At 36.5% G+C, this 21,027-nt stretch overlaps 1 protein-coding gene and 2 pseudogenes across 1 annotated transcript; all 3 read left to right on the top strand.

Moving 5' to 3' along the window:
* The first annotated feature begins 1,891 nt into the window (after positions 1-1,891).
* Positions 1,892-3,992, top strand: LOC114756660 (L-type lectin-domain containing receptor kinase IX.1-like). The gene has a single exon (XM_028945613.1). The coding sequence runs from the start codon at positions 1,896-1,898 to the stop codon at positions 3,990-3,992; it is 2,097 nt and encodes a 698-aa protein (XP_028801446.1). The 5' UTR covers positions 1,892-1,895.
* A 4,620-nt stretch (positions 3,993-8,612) lies between these two features.
* On the top strand, positions 8,613-15,520 carry LOC114756659 (L-type lectin-domain containing receptor kinase IX.1-like; annotated as a pseudogene).
* A 948-nt stretch (positions 15,521-16,468) lies between these two features.
* On the top strand, positions 16,469-20,504 carry LOC114756658 (L-type lectin-domain containing receptor kinase IX.1-like; annotated as a pseudogene).
* The last annotated feature ends 523 nt before the right edge of the window (positions 20,505-21,027 follow it).

Raw genomic sequence — 21,027 nt, 5'->3', positions numbered from 1 at the left:
TTCTCTATATAGTTAAAAATGACATTAAAATTTAAAATGAACAACAAATAACAAATAGAAGCACTATTTTAAGCTTTCATGGGTTGTCAAATCCATATTCTAAAATTAAAAAAAAAAAAAAGTAACGGCATTTATTTCAGGACCAACATAACCAAAATCAACAAGTTTTTTCTGGTTTTAAGCTATATACTTCAGATAACATTAATAATTTTTGTTCTTTAAAAATAGGGGTTTATTATGTTGTATCTTTTTACTATTATTGCTATTTATTCAAAAAAAAAAAAAACCAAAACCCACAAGTATCTGACCCTTAAATAAACCCCAAAAGAAGCTTATACATGAGAACGTTTTGTTTTTCGTCTATGTAACTAAATCGGTGCTCGATGATCTCTTGCTAATGACAGCATCTATTAACTGGAACAACGAACACTGGCAAAAGAACCCAATTGTTGATATTTTCATTTTCAATCTGTAATTGTCCTAATTTTTTTAAAAAACATATTCCACTCAGAACCTGCAAATAAATTACAGAGGGACGTACAAATAGTCCTTCTATTTATTATTTAATTTAAATGTAAATTTCCATTTTAACTATAAATGGGCCTTCAGACTTTTTAACAACACTTGGAAATTTTTAATGAGACTTAAAAGTGTAGAGTTGAATTTAAATTTTAATATTTTAAACAGATTTAATTAGAATTTTTTCATGTAAAATACCTAATGTGAAAAGAAAATTGCTTGAGAAACATGGAAGTCTTCGAATTAAATGAGGAAAGCAACTGCTTGATTGAAAAGAATATTGGAAAACAAACTAATTCTTCTAACTGGAAAAAGCTTGGAATGTGACTTCTGCTGAGATCAGAGTTGAAAAACAAATAACAAGAAAATTAAAACTTGATATTAATAATTTATAGATCTCGCGTGATGTCAGGAAATTAAACTTAGATGACGGTTTGATTATAATTTTTTTATCCCATTTCCTTCCTAAATATAATTTTCCAACGTTGATTTTCCCAACTACTCAGCATTGAAGTAGTCAAAAACATGGTCAGATCTCCATAGATTAATTGGGTCATTAACCTATTTCATTACAATCCTTATTTTCATTTAATTAGGCAAAGACCCTAATTATTCTCTTATCCAAATGCAAATGGAAGGAAATTTGTCCAAGGGGGGCCAATTACCCAGACAGATTCATAGCATTAGCTTGTGGACTCCGTTGCTTCTTTTTGTTTTTTATTTCATTTGTCTTTTTTTTGGGGGGGGGTACAAAGACTCGGTTGCTTAAATATTGACTTAAGGAGAAATTTAAGACGTTTATAGTTTTAAAGCATGAGAAAATGATGAACCGTGGTGCATATTAAAGAAAAAGGAAAAATTTATTTGTAAATCTTCGTAGTTTTAATTATTTTTAATCAGATTTTTGTAGGGTTTTTTTAATTATGTCCTTATAATTTTACTTGATTTTAATCAGGTCTTCATAGTTTTCTTTATCAAATTCTTGTAGTTTCATCATCTAACTTTGGATCAAATTTTTGTGCTTATCAGCAACTAGAAGCTAGAAACCTCACTGTAAATCAGGGATATAATGACCCAGTAATAAAGAAAAAAATTATAGAGACTTTACTAAAAATAAGATAATTAAAATTATTACCACTAGCCGATTTTTTTTTTTCCCAGAAAGCTTAGACACAGCATTCTTCGACTGTATATATAAACGCCTCTCCTTGAAAGCTCAGACCAGCATTCTTCCTTGCCAAATCAGATCAGATGTTGCGAATATCAATTTTCTTCACTTCTTCGACTCTATCTATAAACTTCTCTCCATTAAGTTCAAACACAACGTATTCCCTAGCAAAATACAATTGTAAGTTTTGAATTCTGGTGAATATCAGATGTTGCTACTATACACTTTCTTCCTCTTCCTCTTGATGGCCCATGCGTTTTCCTTAAACTTCATCTTCCCCAGTTTCAATCGCGATCATTATAACAATATATCGTTTGAATTAGCAGCTGACATTTCAGAACCACACCTCTACTTAACAGCAAACCAGGGGGGTCAATCCTCGCAAAATAGTCAAGGTCGAGCCACATATAAGCAGGAGATGCGCCTGTGGGACAAAGACACTGGGAAACTCGCAAATTTCAACACCAGTTTCACCTTTGTGATTGATTCACGGGGAAGTAGTCGGTATGGAGATGGGCTGACCTTCTTCTTAAGCCCTACTGGTTCAAAGCTTCCTGATCGTAACGACGTTGGAGGAGGTTCTATGGGTCTAATTATTGGAGGCAACGAAACGATACTTAATTCAACAGATCATCCTTTTGTTGCTGTGGAGTTTGATATCTATCCCAATGTCGAATATTACGATGGGTGGGATCCTCCGTATGTACATGTGGGTGTGGATATCAATTCTGTGAAATCTACTCGTACTGTTCCATGGTATCCCGATGTCACAGGAGGCGGACAAAATGAGGCTTTCATCAGCTACGATGCAAGTAAACATAATTTAAGTATCTCCTTCACAAATACTTCTGGTCCTTCTGCCAACACTGTGTGGCAGCATCTTCATCAAATAGTTGACCTAACAAGGTACCTGCCTGAACGGGTTACGTTTGGTTTCTCAGCTGCCACGGGATATAATTTTGCAACACACAGGATCGACAAATGGAGTTTCTACTCAGATGAGTTCCCGAAAGATGCTCCCAGTCCAAACCCAAGCCCAAGCCCAAGACCAAGTCCGAACCCAAGCCCAAGACCAGGTCCCAACCCAAGCCCAAGACCAGGTCCCAACCCAAAAAGAAATGCCATAGCACTTGCAATAGGATTAGGGGTTGGAGGGACGTTGGTTTTAGTTTGTGGGGTGCTGTTGTTTGCACTGTGGAAGAATAAAAAGAATATGGAAGATGATGAGTCTAGTGAGAAAATGAGTGATGATTTTGAAAGAGGAACTGGGCCTAAAAAGTACTCATATGCTGAACTAGCGAGTGCTACAAGTTATTTCAAAGATGAGCAAAAGCTTGGACAGGGAGGATTTGGGGGTGTTTATAGAGGTTTTCTCAAAGATTCAAACTCCTATGTGGCCATAAAGAGAATATCAAGGGATTCTAAACAAGGGAAGAAGGAGTTTGCTTCAGAAGTAAGAATTATCAGCCAACTAAGACATCGAAACTTGGTTCAACTAAGCGGTTGGTGTCATGAAAGAAAAGAATTATTGCTAGTTTATGAGTACATGACACATGGAAGTTTAGATTATCATCTCTTCAAGGACCAAAGCTTGTTGCCATGGTCAATTAGATTTAAAATAGCTCAAGGCTTGGCCTCTGCATTATTGTACCTGCATGAAGAATGGGAACAATGTGTTGTTCATAGAGACATAAAATCAAGCAACATCATGCTAGATTCCAACTTCAATGCAAAACTTGGAGATTTTGGATTAGCTCGGCTTGTAGACCACACAAAAGGAGCACAAACAACAGCTTTGGCAGGAACTATGGGCTATATGGCACCTGAATGTGTCACCACTGGAAGGGCTAGCAAAGAATCTGATGTCTTTAGTTTTGGAGTTGTTGTTCTAGAGATACTTTCGGGAAGAAAACCCATCAACCCCAAGGCTCCAGAAGATGAAATAAACATAGTGCAATCGGTATGGGATCTCTATGGAAGTGGTAGAATCCTGGAAGCAGTTGATCCAAGGCTGCAAGGAGATTTTAACCATGATCAAGTCGAATGCCTCATGCTTGTTGGGTTATGGTGCGCTCATCCTGATCAAAATCGCAGGCCTTCAATAAGGCAAGCAATTCATGTGTTAAACTTTGAAGCTACAATTCCTAGTCTTCCTTCAAGTTATCCTATACCAACGTATGATGAATTTCCGGTGCCCTTATCATTTTCAATTCTATCCAATGCCAATGCTTCAGAGGTAAGTCCAAACAAGAACATTAGCTTTAGTTCCAACACAAACTCTTCTGGTTACGCTACAACTTTCTGATGATAATGTTTCACCAAGTGTATCACTTTTTTACTCTCGCAAAAGTTAATTACGGTTATTGCATGTTCTCGTAACATTTAAGTTTGTGTAATCTGAAAAAAATAAAACAGGTATTGAAAACTTACATGTTGTTGGATTTTCACCTTGAGATTATATATATACTGTTGCTTTTTGTGTAATGATGTTTCCTTTTCTCACTTTGCAAGAAACCAAAATTATGTTATTGCTCATTTCTGCTCATCCCAGTTTGAAGCTGCTTAACCGAAGTCATTGCAAATGGTATATGATGTGGTAGTATTTTTAATAAGTTAAAGAAAATAAACACTTCCACTGATCTTTACTACAAACATCTAATAAAAACTTTACATAAATTAATAAAATTAGTTCAAGTTAGTTATTTCTTGTAAAATATTAAAATTACTCTCAGTAGAAGTCATTAGTTAAAGCATAGTTAATTAGTTAGAAAGTTTTATAATTAGTTAGGAATAGTGGGTGTCAAATATTAATGCTTTAAACAAAAAAAGGTATATTCTAAAACATTATACTCTGGTGGATTTTATGATGACGAACTGTGGAATAATAGAAGAAGAGGACAGGTGAGGCGGCACGGAGTTGCATAACGCATATGGATCATTAAAAACGTCATTGATTAGGTTCATAGTTACAAAATTTAATCAAAGTCAAGTCAATTCCCTTCCACTACGAAGCCCTTCCTCAAACACGTTCTGACTTTACTAGACATTATCATAGAAGACTCGGTTGTCCTAATCGGATGAGACTTGATCACTATTGCAGGAAATCAAGGGGGGGAAAAAAAGAAATAAATAAATTATGCTGACCAAGAAAAGCTAAGTCAATGTAATCAATTAATTACGAAATTTAATTTGCAATATTATTTTCAAGTCACATCTAAATCACGACCACTGGATTTCACCAGCCAATAAATTCCTACTTGCATAGCAACCCTCCTGCAAAACCAACCGAGTCTGACGACACTCTGCATTTATGGAATCGTTTCGATAGCTTTAGATGAATAGCAACAAGTTATTTGGTGTTATCTGCTATGAGCGCACTTCAATAGTCGGTTTCCACTTATTGGAAGAACCGAGTTGACTTCTCTGTCCTTGACTTCACAGAGTCAAATAGGATAATTGAGGGGGCAAAATAGCTAATTGCACGTGCGCAAGTTTCTTAGCTTCCCCTTATAGATTGGGGGTTCAGAATCTAGGACCCAACCTGTATTTGGCTTGACCTAGTCTAATCTGCTTAAAATTAAAAGCAAGCTCAAGTCTGTTTAGCTTAACATGTTAGGCGTAAGCTCTTTGAAAAGCCAATTAAGCCTATGAGGCTAGGATAGGCCTGTTATAAATTTATAATTATAATAATATGAGAAAATTAGTTGATACTATTATCTTTAATATTCTCTTTTAATTTATTTTTTATACATAATTAATGTTTTATTGGATTTTGAAATTTAGTTTAACGATATAATTTAAAACAGTAATATCAATAAATAATATGATCTTTAAATCGTAAAAACATAGATCAACGAAAAATTTATTCTGCAAGGATAGTTAAAAACAAAGGGAAGAATTTTGTTTGGAATTCTTTGATAGAAATTTGGAACGAAAGGAACAATCAGCATGCGTTGCACAGTTCCCCCCCCCCCCTCTTTTGATAAAATCAAACTACGCATTGACGGACAAAAGTGAAGGACAAAAACTTAGAGAGCATGTCCCTTACATCAAGTAAGAGGCGTAAAAGAGTACAGGGGATGACGCTCTAGCTTAGCAAAATTCAAATATGCGAAGATTTAGTTAAGTTACAAATCAAAGGAAATGGCGTAAGGTGTGGGACAACGTTCTGATTGAATAAGAAAGTAAGTGCAGATCGTAAAGCCAACAGTTGAAGTTGCAAAGGTCGAAGCCTCATTGGAGGAGAAATCCACCAATCATGCAGAATGTCAACAATGAGACAAGCTTACACAAGAATCTGACGACGACCTCGAGTGGGTTTGGTAATATGTAAATTAAGAAGCCAAAAACTGTAAGATAGACAACGGAGATCAGACCACTGAAGGGGTTGAACATTTCTTGTTTGTTGGCACATATTGTAGGGCAAGAATGTTGAGGATAGAGAACAGAAGCTTGTGCTTTAGATAGTGCCGTAGAAATTACATGTTCAGGAGAATATCTTTTCCCTGCATATAAACCATAATATATCCAAAATATGAAAGGGCAATCTAAAGGGGGGAGAAGCTACCTCCATGTTCTAAGTCATCCAAAACCACAATTATTGAGGTAAATCAGAGTGAACTAGGGAAACAATTTGAAAACCTAAAGCACTACCAAACTAACAAGCTCTGGAAAAGAGGCAGTGAAGAAAAAGGTGTTCAAGAGATTCATTTGCATCAGAGTAGAAATAACAAACCTCCACATTGGTGAGATGGCGATTCTTGAGGAACGCAGTGTTTGGTAGAATTTGTGACAATCTTCCAGAGCAAAAGTTTGATCCTGGGCAGAATAGGCAATTTCTAAATTTAAGGGCATAAAGAAAATTGGCGAATGGAGTTAACAATAGATGGATTTGCCAGAAGCATACGGTAACCATATTGAACAGTATAAGTGCTTGAAGTATTTCCAACCCATCTCAAACAATCCATAGGTTGTGAAGTGACTGGATACTGAGTAAATTCATAGACGATATTTGGAGGGTATAAATTTCTCAGAAGAGGCAAATTCCATCGACATAGGGGGCGCAGTATAAGGTTAGAAGCCTTTAAAGAAGAATATGAAAGAGCTGACTGCTGCTTCAAAAGCCACAAGAACCTGTTACTAGGGGAAATAGAAGTACTATCACCAACTTGTCAGGATAGGTGCTCCAAAATAATATCACTTGCTCTGACAATTTGTTTCCGTAAAGCAGAACTGTTGTATTTAACATGGAAATGAAAACCGCAGTCTGCATCTAGATACTTGGAAGACATGAGTCGAAGCAATCTCACTTGCTCATCCTACTGCTAGTGCCACGGAATCTCTACGTTGCACGAACATTAGATAGTTAGTGGCTATTTTCTTTCCTCAGTGATCTTCTTTGCATTTTCCTGAGAACTGCTATACATATTGCGGAATAAAATGCACTTCTCACTAAAAAAGGAAAAGAATTGATAAATTAATTAATATGCTAATCAAATTATGATACCCCTTTGTTCATGTAAAGTTAATTTTTCTCTCTATATATTTGTCTTAAATTTAATTTTAATTTTATACTTATATCTAGTTTTATTTCAAATTTTAACATATAATTATAATTTTTTTAATAATATTCTTAAAATGGTACTTATGACAGTAAAGTTTAAATAAAAGACAAGACTAAAAAATAATTATTATGCAGTAGGGATATTTTATCTGTATCTTTTTTATTATGCAATCTAAAATTTTGTAAAATTACACGCTTTTTTAATATGCTTAAGGCCAGGATAGTCTTTTGTACAAGCCAACTTCAATCTAGGCTTAGGCCAATTTATTACAAGACAGGCCTAATTGTTAAGGATAAAGTTTGGTCTAATTTGGCCTATTTCCACCTTTACTTGTACACTCGTTGATCTTAAATATGACTTTCCTAATGGGCCAAAAAAAATTGAAAAGATAATATTAGAATATTTTCTCATCAGCGTAAATACTGTTATCCGTATCATTAGTGTAGGATCGAATGTATATACTCAGTTCTTGATCACGAATAGAGACAAGAAATTTCCTACACAACCCTATAAAAATTCAAACAAAGGACAAGAAATTTTCCCATTAATATTATTCTTAATAACGATATAATAAGTTTAAGTATATTATAAGGATAAGATAATGTATTACTCCTTACTGTATTATAATTTATAAGGGTAACGATAATAGTATAACATATAATGAGGCAGGTTCTTAGCCTTGACTCGCAGACCCGGTAAAAGTAGAGGGGGGAAATTACTTGAGAAACGTGAAAGTCTTGGAATTAAATGACGAAACCGAATGTTTGATTTTTTTTTTTAAAAAAACTAATTCTTCTAACCATGAGAAGATTCAAATGTGACTTTTATCGCTAAGGTTGAAAAATAAATAATAAGAAAATTAAGCTTGATATTAATAATTTTATAAGTCTCTTAGATGACTGCTTGAGAGAAGTTAATTGTTCATCATTGAAAATGAATTAATATTTCAAAAAAATCTTAAATATAACTTCACCGAATTTGCCTGCCTAAATATGATTTTCCGTAGTTGATTTTTCCTGGCTAATTAAAGAGCACTGAAATAATCAAAAACATCATCAGATGAACAAGTCGCTATAGACAGGGTCATTGTTTTTATTTAATCACCCTGAAAGATTCACAGCATTGGCTTGTGGACTCGGTTTTGGTCTTAAAAAATTGATGACTTCACCTATTGGACCATGCAAAGCGAAGATGCAGAAATATAAGACATTTGTTAGTTTCAAAAACATGAAAATTGACGAACCGCGGGGGTGAAAGAACAACAACACACAAGTTTCTTGACTTCGTCGACTCAATATATAAACGGTACGCCTCTCCATGAAACCTCAAACAAAACAAATTTCTTAGCCAAATCAGATCAGATGTGGCTAGTATCATCAGTTTTCTTCCTCTTCATACCCCATGCCTTTTCCTTAAACTTCACCTTCACCAGTTTCCAGCCCAATGATCATAACAAGATAACGTGCGAATTATCAGCTTACATTGCAGAACCATCCATCTACTTAGTAAGAAACCAAAAGGGACAATCCTCGCAGGATAGTCAAGGTCGAGCCACATATAACCAGGCGATGCACTTGTGGGACAAAGCCAGTGGGAAACTCGCAAATTTCAACACCAATTTCACCTTCGTGATTGATTCACTGGGCAAAACTGTTTATGCAGATGGGCTGGCCATAGGTTCAAAGCTTCCTAATCCCCCAAAAGTTGGAGGAGGTGCTTTGGGTCTGATTGTTGGAGGTGAAGAAACGATACTTAATTCAACAGATCATCCATTTGTTGCTGTGGAGTTTGATATCTTTTCAAATTCAAATCCTGGCTGGGATCCTCCGGCGTACATGTGGGTGTCGACATTAACTCTATTAAATCTGTTACTCATGTGACATGGTCTGCTAATATCACAGGAGGCAGAAGAAATGATGCTTTCATCAGCTACAATGCAAGTACACATAATTTAAGCATCTCTTTCACTGGTTTTGATACTTCTAACAATATTGTGTGGCAACATCTTCATTATATAGTTGACCTAACAAAGTACTTGCCAGAATGGGTTACTTTTGGTTTCTCAGCTTCCACAGGACAATTATTTGCAAACACATATGATAAATACATGGAGTTTCTACTCAGAGGACTTCCCAAATACGGCTCCTAGAACAAGTAGAAATACCACAGCACTAGCCATTGGATTAGGGATTGGAGGGTTTGTTTTAGTTTGTGGGGTTGTATTGTTCGTCTTGTGGAAGAACAAAAAGAAAAAGGAAGATGATGAGTCGCCGGACAACATGAGTGATGATGAGTTTGAAAGAGGAACAGGGGCCCAAAAAGTACTCATATGCTGAACTAGCAAGTGCTTCAAATTATTTTGAAGATGGGCAGAAGTTGGGACAGGGAGGATTTGGTGGAGTCTAAAGAGGTTTTTTGAAACATTCAAACTCCTACGTTGCCATAAAGAGAATATCGAAGGATTCTAAACAAGGGAAGAAAGAGTTTGCCTCAGAAGTAAGAATTATTAGTCAACTAAGGCACTGAAAGTTGGTGCAACTAATTGTTTGGTGTCATGAAAGGAAAGAATTATTGTAAGTTTATGAGTATATGCGCCATGGAAGTTTAGATTCTCATCTCTTCAAGGACCAAAGCTTGTTGACATGGTCAACTAGATTTAAAATAGCTCAAGGTTTGGCCTCGGCATTACTGTACCTACATGAAGAATGGGAACAATGTGTTGTCCGCAGAGACATAAAATCAAGTAACATCATGCTAGATTCCAACTTTAATGCAAAGCTTGGAGATTTTGGATTAGCACGGCTTGTAGACCATGCAAAAGGAGCACAAACTACAGCTTTAGCAGGAACTATGGGCTATATGCCTCCTGAATGTGTCACTACTGGAAAGGCCAGCAAAGAATCTGATGTATACAGTTTTGGAGTTGTTGCTCTGGAGTTAGTTTGTGTAGGAAAACCCATCAGCCATACGGCTCCAGAAGATGAAATAAACATTGTGAATTGGGTATGGAACCTCTTTGGAAGCGGGATGTTAAGAGTACTACAAGATCAGTTCAGTCTGAAGCCCAACAATGTATAAATATGAAGCCCAATAAGCAACTCAAGCCCAATAGCTAAAAGTCCAGTGTTTGTTTTATTCTTACAGCTGTCAATGTTCTTGTATATTCTTTGTACAGTGGCACGTGTATACATCTCCTGTATTCTAGGGTTTCTTACCCTACCTATAAAGTGAATAGAAAAACTCCATTGGACTGTGCGCCATTATTATACAGATACTTCCCTATTACAATTTTATCTTGGCATCAGAGCCATTAGGTTAGCTACCAATGACGAATCCCAATACCTCCAGTGAGTCACCTGTGAATGAGTCCAGCCGAGCTGATGAGAGCTCTGTGGTCACTGCTTCCTTGCTGGCTAAGTTGACTGAAAAAAACAGTCCTCTGTCCCAATCTGTGTCTGTCAAGCTGGACAGGCTCAACTACTCCCTTTGGCTTATCCATGTGCTACCCATCATCAAGGGTCATAAGCTGGAAGGCTTTATTAATGGAACCAGGTGCTGCCCTCCTCAGTTTATTACAGAAGGAACAACGACAAAAGTGAATCCGGCATTTGAGGATTGGGTTGCTGCGGATCAACTACTGTTTGGATGGCTCCTCAATACAATGACATTGGAGGTTTCTGCAGAAATGACTTTGTTTCTACTTCAGCTGGTTTATGGCTTGCAGCAAAACAGATTGCAGGCGCTCAAACTAAGTCCAGACTTCTTCTTCGGTCTGAACTTCAGAGAACTCGTAAAGGCTCCATGAAGATGCATGAATATCTGTCTAAAATGAAAAATCTAGCTGAACAACTATCTCTAGCTGGGAGCCCTATGCCTTTGCCAGATTTAATTGTTCAAGCCTTGGCCGGATTGGATGGAGACTACAACCCTATTGTTGTGCAACTCTCAAATCGAGCTGATGAATTAAGTTGGATAGAAGTACAGACCCAGCTTTTTACTTATGAGAGCCGTCTTGAACAACTCATGCAACTTTCTGAAATTCCTTCTCAGTTTGCTAACTATGTCAGACTGAATGAGAGTTTTCCACCTAGATCTGAAGGTACATTTTCAAGAAATAATTGGCGTGGTGGCCGAGGTAACAAAGGAAGAAGAGGACGTGGCAGGAATGGTCGTGGCTATGGCAGATTCAGTAACTCAAACAGTGATGGTTCTCCTAAGTGTCAGCTGTGTCAAAGAACTGGTCATATGGCTGAAAATTGTTTCTATCGGTATGATAGATCCTTTGTTCCATCTGGTAGCAGGAAGACAAACAGAAACTCCTACACTGACTTGGACAGTGCTTATTGGGCTACTCCAGAAGTGGTTAATGATGATGCTTGGTACCTAGACAGTGGAGCAACTAGCCATGTCACCAATGATATCAGTAAGATTGAGAATCCTTCAGAGCCTAGTGGTAAGATGAACATAGCTGTTGGAGATGGTTTTAAGTTAAGAGTCGAAAAAATTGGTTCTTCAACTATTCAAAATGTTACTAATCAGAAAGTTAAGTTGAATAGAGTCTTATATACTCCTGCTATTAAAAAGAACTTGCTTAGTGTGTATCAAATGGCTCATGATAATCAAGCTGATGTTATCTTTAACACTAGTGGTGTTTCTGTGAAGGCTCAGGGAACAGGTTAGACTATGTTGCAGGGAAAACCAAGTAGTGGAGGCATGTTTCAGATTCTGGATAAGAGAAAGTATGAAACCAGTGGCAGTGGAGAAGACTTAGTTTTAGTTGCACAAGAAGCTGTTAATTCAGCATCTGAATCTAAAGTTTTCAATAGAACTTTTTGGCATTGTAGGCTTGGTCATCCTAGTGACAAAGTTCTGAATAGAATTATCACCGAATGTAATTTGAAAATCTCCTCTAGTAATGAAAATGAACCAAGTTTTTGTGAATCGTGCAAATTCGGTAAAATGCATTCCTTGCCATTTAAAGTTTCTACTTCACATGCCTCCAAACCACTTGAATTGATACATACTGATCTTTGGGGTCCCTCACCACTAGTGTCTATGAATGGGTTCAGGTACTATATACTGTTTGTTGATGACTATAGCAGACATTCTTGGATTTTTCCTTTGAAAACGAAAGATGAGGCATTAAGTATGTTCATTCAGTTTAAAACATTTGCTGAAAAACAGTTTGAAAGCCAAATTAAAATTGTTCAAAGTGATTGGGGAGGTGAATACCGAAAGTTTGCTAAAGTTCTACAAGATTTTGGCATTCATTTTAGACATTCATGTCCTCACACATCTCCACAAAATGGAAGGGCTGAAAGGAAACATAGACACATAGTGGAAACTGGTTTGACACTTTTGGCTCAGGCTAAAATGCCTCTGTTTTACTGGTGGGAAGCTTTTCACACTGCTACAGAGTTGATTAATAGATTGCCCTCAGTGGTTCTGGGTGGAATTTCTCCTTTCTTTAGGCTTACAGGGAAACTACCTGACTATGAGAACCTAAAAATTTTTGGCACTGCTTGTTATCCCTGTCTTAGACCCTATAACCAACACAAGATGCAATTCAGGACCACTAAGTGTGTTTTTATTGGGTACAGCAACAATCATAAAGGGTACAAGTGTCTTAGTTCCACAGGTAAAGTTTATGTCTCTCGGCATGTAGTGTTTAATGAATATGATTTCCCTTTCTCAACAGGGTTCTTGAACAGAAGCAAGTTACCTGATGAAGAGGTGCATCCAAAGGCATTTTTCCAGTCTGCTCTTTCTTCTCTGCCTAGTGTCTGTCCAGCCGTTCCCATTGATCAAGATAATCAACAGAATGATTCTTGTCCTCCTGCAGAAGAGCCAGAAGAACCATCTCAATCACCTCTTGTACAGACTCCTATAGAAACACAGAATGAACTGATTGAACTGGATAATACTGATCTGTCCTTAGATTCAGGAAGTGGGAATTTACAACCTACTTTGACAATGCAATCTGAAAATGAATCTCAAGCCAGACACCAAATGATCACTCGAAGTAAAGCAGGAGTGCATAAGCCTAAATTACCATATATAGGAGCTGTGACAACAGAGGAAGTTACTCTCAGAGAACCATCAAGTGTTTATGACGCCTTAAAATCAACCGAATGGAAACAAGCAATGATGAATGAATATAAAGCTCTTATGATGAATCACACTTGGGAATTAGTTCCCTATAATGGCCAGAAACAACTTATTGACTGCAAATGGGTCTTTAAAGCTAAATCTCTAGCTGATGGGTCTGGTTATAAGCCTAAAGCTCGATTAGTTGCCAAAGGATTTCAATGAAGACCAGGAGAGGATTTCGATGAAACTTTCAGCCCTGTGTTAAAACCATCTACACTAAGGTTTGTACTGTCTCTTGCTGTAACATTTGGCTGGAAAATTAGACAGCTAGATATTAATAATGCTTTTCTAAATGGAGACTTACATGAACTTGTTTTGATGAAACAACCTGAAGGGTTTATTTCTCATAAATTTCCTCATCACGTTTGCTTGTTGAAGAAAGCTCTCTATGGACTAAAACAAGCTCCCAGAGCTTGGTTTGATAAACTGAGGTCTACATTACTCAACTGGGGTTTCACTCATTCAAAATGTGACACATCCTTGTTCTTCATGAAACAGAAGGATTTTATTTTGTTTGTTCTTGTCTATGTTGATGACATAGTGATAACAGGTAACTCATCAAGAACTATGGAAATGTTCATTAAGAATTTGAACTCTCTTTTTGCTCTTAAGGACTTGGGTTTACTCCATTCCTTCCTCGGAATTGAAGCATACAGAGATAACACAGGGCTATATTTAAAACAGAGGAAATATATTTTATCTATTCTCGACAAGTTTGGCATGACAAATTGCTCAGCTGTTCCTACTCCTATGGTTGTTAATCGGCACTACTCGAAGCTTGAGGGGTCACCACTTAAAAATCCTACTCTGTACAGACAAGCAATTGGGGCGTTGCAATACTTAATCAACACCAGACCAGATATAACCTTTGCAGTAAATAAATTGAGTCAGTTCCTATCTTCACCAACCAATGTACATTGGCAAGCACTCAAGCGAATTCTTCGCTACTTAAAGGGTACGACTGATCTTGCCTTACTGATCAGACCGAGCACTTACCTGAATTTACAAGGCTTCTCCGATGCAGATTGGGCGGTTTGTCCAGATGATCGACGATCAATCGGAGGGTATTGTGTCTTTCTCGGTGACTCCTTGATTTCTTGGTCTGCAAAGAAGCAGCCCGTGGTGGCGAGATCATCAGCTGAGTCTGAATACAGGGCCCTTGCTAATCTGTCAGCTAAACTTGCTTGGCTCCAATCTCTAATTGGTGAGCTCGGGGTTCATCTCAAACAACCTCCGATTGCCTGGTGTGATAATTTAAGCGCAGCTGCCCTCGCATCAAACCCTGTCTTTCATGCTAGATCGAAACATATAGAGCTTGATATTCATTACATCAGAGACAGAGTTCTAGATCGGAAACTTACGGTCCGATATATCCCTTCCTCTGAACAAGTCGCTGATCTATTCACTAAGGCCCTGTCACATTCGAAGTTCTGGAGCTTCAGAGACAAACTGGGCCTAGTTAGATCACCAAGGTCCAGTTTGACGGGGAATGTTAAGAGTACTACAAGATCAGTTCAGTCTGAAGCCCAACAATGTATAAATATGAAGCCCAATAAGCAACTCAAGCCCAATAGCTAAAAGTCCAGTGTCTGTTTTATTCTTACAGCTGTCAATGTTCTAGTATATTCTTTGTACAGTGGCACGTGTATACATCTCCTGTATTCTAGGGTTTCTTACCCTACCTATAAAGTGAATAGAAAAACTCCATTGGACTGTGCGCCATTATTATACAAATACTTCCCTATTACAATTTTATCTCGGGAGAATTCTAGAAGCAGCAGATCCAAGGCCACGAGGAGATTATGAGCATGATCAAGTCGAATGCCCTATGATCGTTGGGCTGTGGTGTGCTCATCCTGATCATAACCGTAGGCCATCAATAAGGCAAGCAATTCATGTGCTTAACTTTGAAACTCCATTTCCCAATCTTCCTTCAAGTTATCCCATACTATCGTACAACGAATTTCCAGCACCATTTTCAATTCTATCAAGCTTAAATGTGAGTCAAAACCAGAATATAAGCCCTAGTGCCAACACAAACTCTTCTGGTTTCACTACAACTTCTGATGATAACAATGTTTCATCAAGTGTATCACTTTTGTACGCGCTCAAAAATTAATTATGATCATTGTATGTTTGTGCTTCCTGCATAATATTCCTAATTTTTTTCTTCTCATTTCTTTATCCAGAACTTATATGATCTATTGATCTTGTTGGATTTTTACCTTCATTTATGCTGATTCCACTTAGGAAAATGAAGTTTAAGAGGTTCAAAGTTACAAAATTTATTCAAAAATCATGTCAATGGCCTTGCAATATGAAGCCCTTCCTCAAACACTTAACTGTACTCTCTTTTTAATTCTTTTTATAAGATCTTTTTAATCAAATTATACAGTTTAAAAAAACAGTTAAAATTAATTAAAAGCAATCTCTTTTCAATGATGTGCCCTTATTTAATAAGATGGTAAATAAAAGAGAGAAATACTAATTATAAGATAAATGATGAAAAAGAATATAGTATGAGAAAAAGATGAGGAAAGAGAATAAAAAAAAATCATTAGAGGCAAAACTGGTAAAAACATATTTAATGTTCACGCATCCCTAAATAGGATTTTATAAAAAGGACAAAATTAATTCAGATTTTGAGATCTTATAAAAAGTATGGAGTATCATAAAAGACTTGTTCTTTTTTTTTTTTGGGGTAAAAGGACAAAATGGCATTAAAATTAAAACGATTACAAAGTACTAAATGATAACAACCTACAAGTTTCATAAGAAAATTTTAAAAATAAAGGAAGAGAAGCTACTTTAGATTTATCACTCTTAACACAAGATAAAAAGAAAAAGATATCTTTCCAAACTGGATTAGTAGAGGAAGGAGGTTTGGGTGGAATCCTGATGAAGCATTTTTGTACACAGCTCACAGTTAATGATTGTAGTTTCTGATGCACAAACGATCCAGAATTTTGAGTAGGTATAGTTCAAGAAAGATCTGACTCTTGTAATTTCTGCTTCTCCATAAAAATTCTTGTAAAGATAATCCATTGAAGAAGATAATTCCATGACAATGAGTGATCCTCTGTGTCTTGACATAGAGAATGATATCCCAACCTTCATTGCTGGGGAAGTTGTAACCCAAGAAAGATTGCACAGGGGATTGGCAACTATTAACATCAGTATGAGGAGAAAAAACCAACTTAGAGAGTGTGTGCCCTATTTCTCTTGATAGTAGCTATCAAAGATATTTTCTTCCCCTCATGTAGGATTACATTTCGCTTTTGCCAAATAGCATTTAAAATACAAATGATTCTACAGGCTTCATTAACATATCCTAGAAGAATTGGTTGTCAAAAAAATTTTTACAAGATCAGACTTGATCTATGCTGGAGGAAATGATAGAAAAAAGAATCAATCATGCTGACCAAGAAAAGTCATTTTAACCAATACCTAACTGCGAAATTTACATGATTATTTTCAAGTCAAGTCTACAATTAAAATTTACATCAATCTCGCAATTCTCTCATTTCCTAGCCTTCCTTTACTGTTTGTTTGGTTCAGGGTTTTTGGGGGGAAAGGGAAGGGAGGGAAGAAGTCACCGTGTTTTGGTTGGGGAAATAGAACGGGAGGAGTAGTTCGAATTAATAAATCCTCTTTGTTAAAAAACACCAACTTGGCTTGAGAATTCAACTATTTTACTTGAACTAAATTATTTTAAAATAGGTTAATGACTTTTAAAAACACGAAAAAAAAGGGGAAAACCAAAAGTGACCCCACTGCTAGCAGGTCTCCGACGATGACCAAATGGTTATTGCATTCAGGTTCTTGACCTTTTTAGTGGCCAGCAGGCGGCCGCAGGTCGGTAGGCAGGCGAAATGCATGTGATATATTTTCTTGGGTAAGAACTTAAGCCAAGGATCTTGGTGATTGCATTGGATTTCACTACTTTGAGGTATTCAAATGTAATTATTGGCTTACAAGTTCCGTAATGAGAAATATCTCTTCATATATGACATTTGGTCCTAACTAATTTAAAAAAATTAAAGAAATTAGTTACATTAGTTATTTATAACAAATGTATGTTGACTTTTTTTAAAGTATCATATTTAATTGTGTACATTAGAACTACTCGTTAGTGAAAACCACTTAAAATCGACAGAAATATTTTTAAAAAAAAGCATTGTAAATTTGAAAAACAAAATGAATTGAAATCTTATATTTAGAATTGGAATTAGTATTTAGATGGAATCCACTATTAAAGTGAATCTTATATATTAATTATGCATTATTTATTTGTAATTGTCATGAAATAAAAAGATAAACCAATCATACTTGATTTTTTTTCAGATAATTTTCAAGTTCAAGCCTTGGGAGTGAAATAAATTACTTAAAGAAAACAAACCATATGTGGCGATCTAAAAACTTAAATTTTGATTAGTTGATGGTATTAAATAGTAGATGGTTAATTATGGAGAACAGAGAGTTAAAAGGGCAAAATTCCATCGAATACTCTAATCTTATTTTTTAAGTGCATAAAAAAATAAAATCAAGATGCTAGATACACCAGAAAAATAAAATTATGGTGCTAGATTCATATGAGAAATAAGATCACGATACCATATGCATATTTATCCTTAAAAAAATAGGTAGTCAAAGTTCCTTCAGTCCTACATATAAAAGTTAGTTATGGGTCATATTTTAGTGCTAAATATAAGAACTTAGTCCATTTTATTTTCCAAATTATTTACATTGATTGTACACGTTAACGGTTCCAGTATAGATAATTAACGAGGATATATTATAAAAACCAACACATACTCTTAACAAATAATTTAACTATTTTTTTAGATCTCTACATATTAATTATCTAGCCATCTAAGCCACACAACTTCATCAAAAGATGATGCATGCAAAGACTAGCTAATGACCAGCAACACAAGGTCAAAACGTACGTATAAGCTCAGTTTACTCGAATGATGGATTTTGGTGTCATTTCCCTGGCACACTCTTCGTAGTCATATAACTTAATGTTATCTCGATCTCTACAGTTCAACTAAGGTGCAAGACATATATAATAAATAAAAATGCCTATGTATAAATTTGTTATGAATCTAACAATCTGATTCCTGACTCAGGTACAAGAAAGACAGTGCCGGGAGAGTAACATACAACAGCTCATTGCAACTTTGGAACAGAGACAAGAACACTTGCAAACTTCACTACTCGTTTCTCCTTCATCATCAATGTACTACATGAAACTCGTGATGGAAAAGGAGATGGCATCACATTCTTCTCGGCAGAGCCTGGATTTCCGTTTCCATCTCCCCCGGATGGCACAGGTATTGGTCTTGTAAGTCGCGCACAGATGCAGGATCAAAATTATCTCGACGAGCATCCATTCGTAGCAGTAGAATTTGACACCTTTTCCAATACGGATGTGGGTGATCCACCCTATGATCATGTGGGAATCCTTGTAAAAACAATGCAGACTAATTATAGAACACAAGGGTACACTATGAATGATGGTAGAAAGTATGATGCCGAGATTACCTACGACTCTAGCTCATTAATTCCAGTTAAGCGTCATGTTCACAGGATACAAGGATAATGTCAAAATCAGACAAAATTATTCCCATCAGATCGATTTGAGAGACTACCTACCAGAAGAAGTTCAATTTGGAATCTCTTCAGCCACAGGATTACTGTTTGAGTTACATACACTGTGCTCCTGGTCCTTTAATTCAAGTCTTGAAATGCCGGGAGTGGTGCAAAGGAGTAAAAGCAATAATAAGCGTTTGGTCATTGGAGTGAGCATCGGAACAGTTGTAGTTATTGTTGGGTTGTGCATAGCTTTGTTTCTGGTATGGAGGTCAAATTGTAGGGTGAAAAGACGTGATCGCTTGGATCTTTCCTTGGCCAAAGATTTTGAATGTGTTGGACCAAAGAAGTTTTCCTATAATGAACTTGTCAGAGCCACAAATAACTTCGCAGAGGAACATAAACTCGGAGAAGGAGGTTTTGGTGGGGTCTACAAAGGATTTATCGGAGACTTGAATTCTTATGTTGCAGTAAAGAAGGTTTCCCATGAATCTAGACAAGGAGTTAAGGAGTATGCCTCTGAAGTAAAGATCATCAGTCAACTGAGACACAAGAATTTGGTGCAACTCATAGGGTGGTGCCACGAGAAGAATGATTTTCTACTTATCTATGAGTTCATGCCAAATGGAAGCTTAGAGTATCATCTATATCGAAGCAGAAACCTTTTGACATGGCCAGCCAGATACAATATTGCTAAAGGCTTAGCCTCAGCAGTACTATACCTTCATGAAGAGTGGGAGCGATGTGTGGTTCACAGGGACATAAAATCAAGCAACATTATGTTAGATTCGAATTTTGATACAAAGCTTGGAGATTTTGAGTTAGCGAGGCTTGTAGAACATGAAAAGGGGTCAGAAACAACAATTGTTGCAGGAACAAAAGGGTACATGGCTCCTGAATGTGCAACCATAAGCAAGGCAATAAGGAAGTCTGATATATACAGTTTTGGAATTGTTGCTCTAGAAATAGCTTGTGGGAGAAAGCCAATTGACCACTATGCTCCTAATGACCAAGTCATGATGGTGGAATGGGTATGGGAACTCTATGGCAAAGGTGAGCTTCTTGAAGCAGCCGATAAGAGGTTTGATGGAGATTTTGATGAGCAAGAACTTGAAAGGTTAATGATTCTTGGGCTATCGTGTGCTCACCCAGATTATACTATGAGGCCTACAATTAGACAAGCACTTCAGGTACTTAACTTTGAAGCTTCACTGCCTACTCTCCCACCAACAATGCCTAAACCAACATATGTTGCTCCATGTTTTTCTGATATTGGTTCTTCAATTTATTCATCTGCATATGCTAGTTCTTCTGCAACCAATGACCCAAGGCCTTCAACCAATAGTAGGTCATATACCAAGTCCTCACAATATTCATCCAATTCAGGGCACTCGTCTACAAAGGGACAATTCTGAATGAATTGGATTTTCCAAGTTTCAATTTCAGACTTGGACTAATGCTAGTTCAAGTCAGAATTGATTTCCTTTCAATTACTCATTAGTAGTTCAGGTAAGCAAGGAGAAAAGTTGAAGTTGGTGCAACCTATCCCACATGGGTTCGATTCTTCTCTATCCCTCCACTTAAGCATTTGAGAGGATTTAAAGTTATTCCCTGATTTTCCCTTTCATGTGATCTCAGCTTAGGAGATGTTTGTGTGGAAACCAAATTATGATTTTAAAAGTGATTTTATGGTATACGAAGCGGTATATATATCGAGGAGTTTATCGCAATTTGCAAAAAAATGCTTTTTAAAAGCATTTTTATAGTTTGCCAAATAGCCCCTTGTTATATATAATAATTCCCAACAAGAAAACATGTGATATTGTTTATTCGCTTTCATTTAGTTAATTTCATTTTTTAAGCCCTTTGTTTACCTGGAAACTTAAATATCGTTGCATTGTCTTTGTATCTCTTCGAAGTGTATGTGTGTGAGAATCAAGTTTTGCATAACCCTTTTTTCCCTTAATAACCTTTCAATTTTGAACCACTCAGCAACGCTTTTCTATTATTTTTATTTTTATTTTCTTCAAT

This window comes from Neltuma alba, unplaced genomic scaffold (assembly GCF_004799145.2).
Source record: "Neltuma alba isolate B1F8T4 unplaced genomic scaffold, ASM479914v2 tig00010452_pilon, whole genome shotgun sequence".
Taxonomy (NCBI): Eukaryota; Viridiplantae; Streptophyta; class Magnoliopsida; order Fabales; family Fabaceae; genus Neltuma; species Neltuma alba.
This window is presented reverse-complemented; position numbering and strand designations above follow the sequence as displayed.

Coding starts and splice junctions, on each gene's coding strand:
- LOC114756660 (XM_028945613.1), top strand. CDS start 1,896: ATGTTGCTACTATACACTTTCTTCCTCTTCCTCTTGATGGCCCATGCG.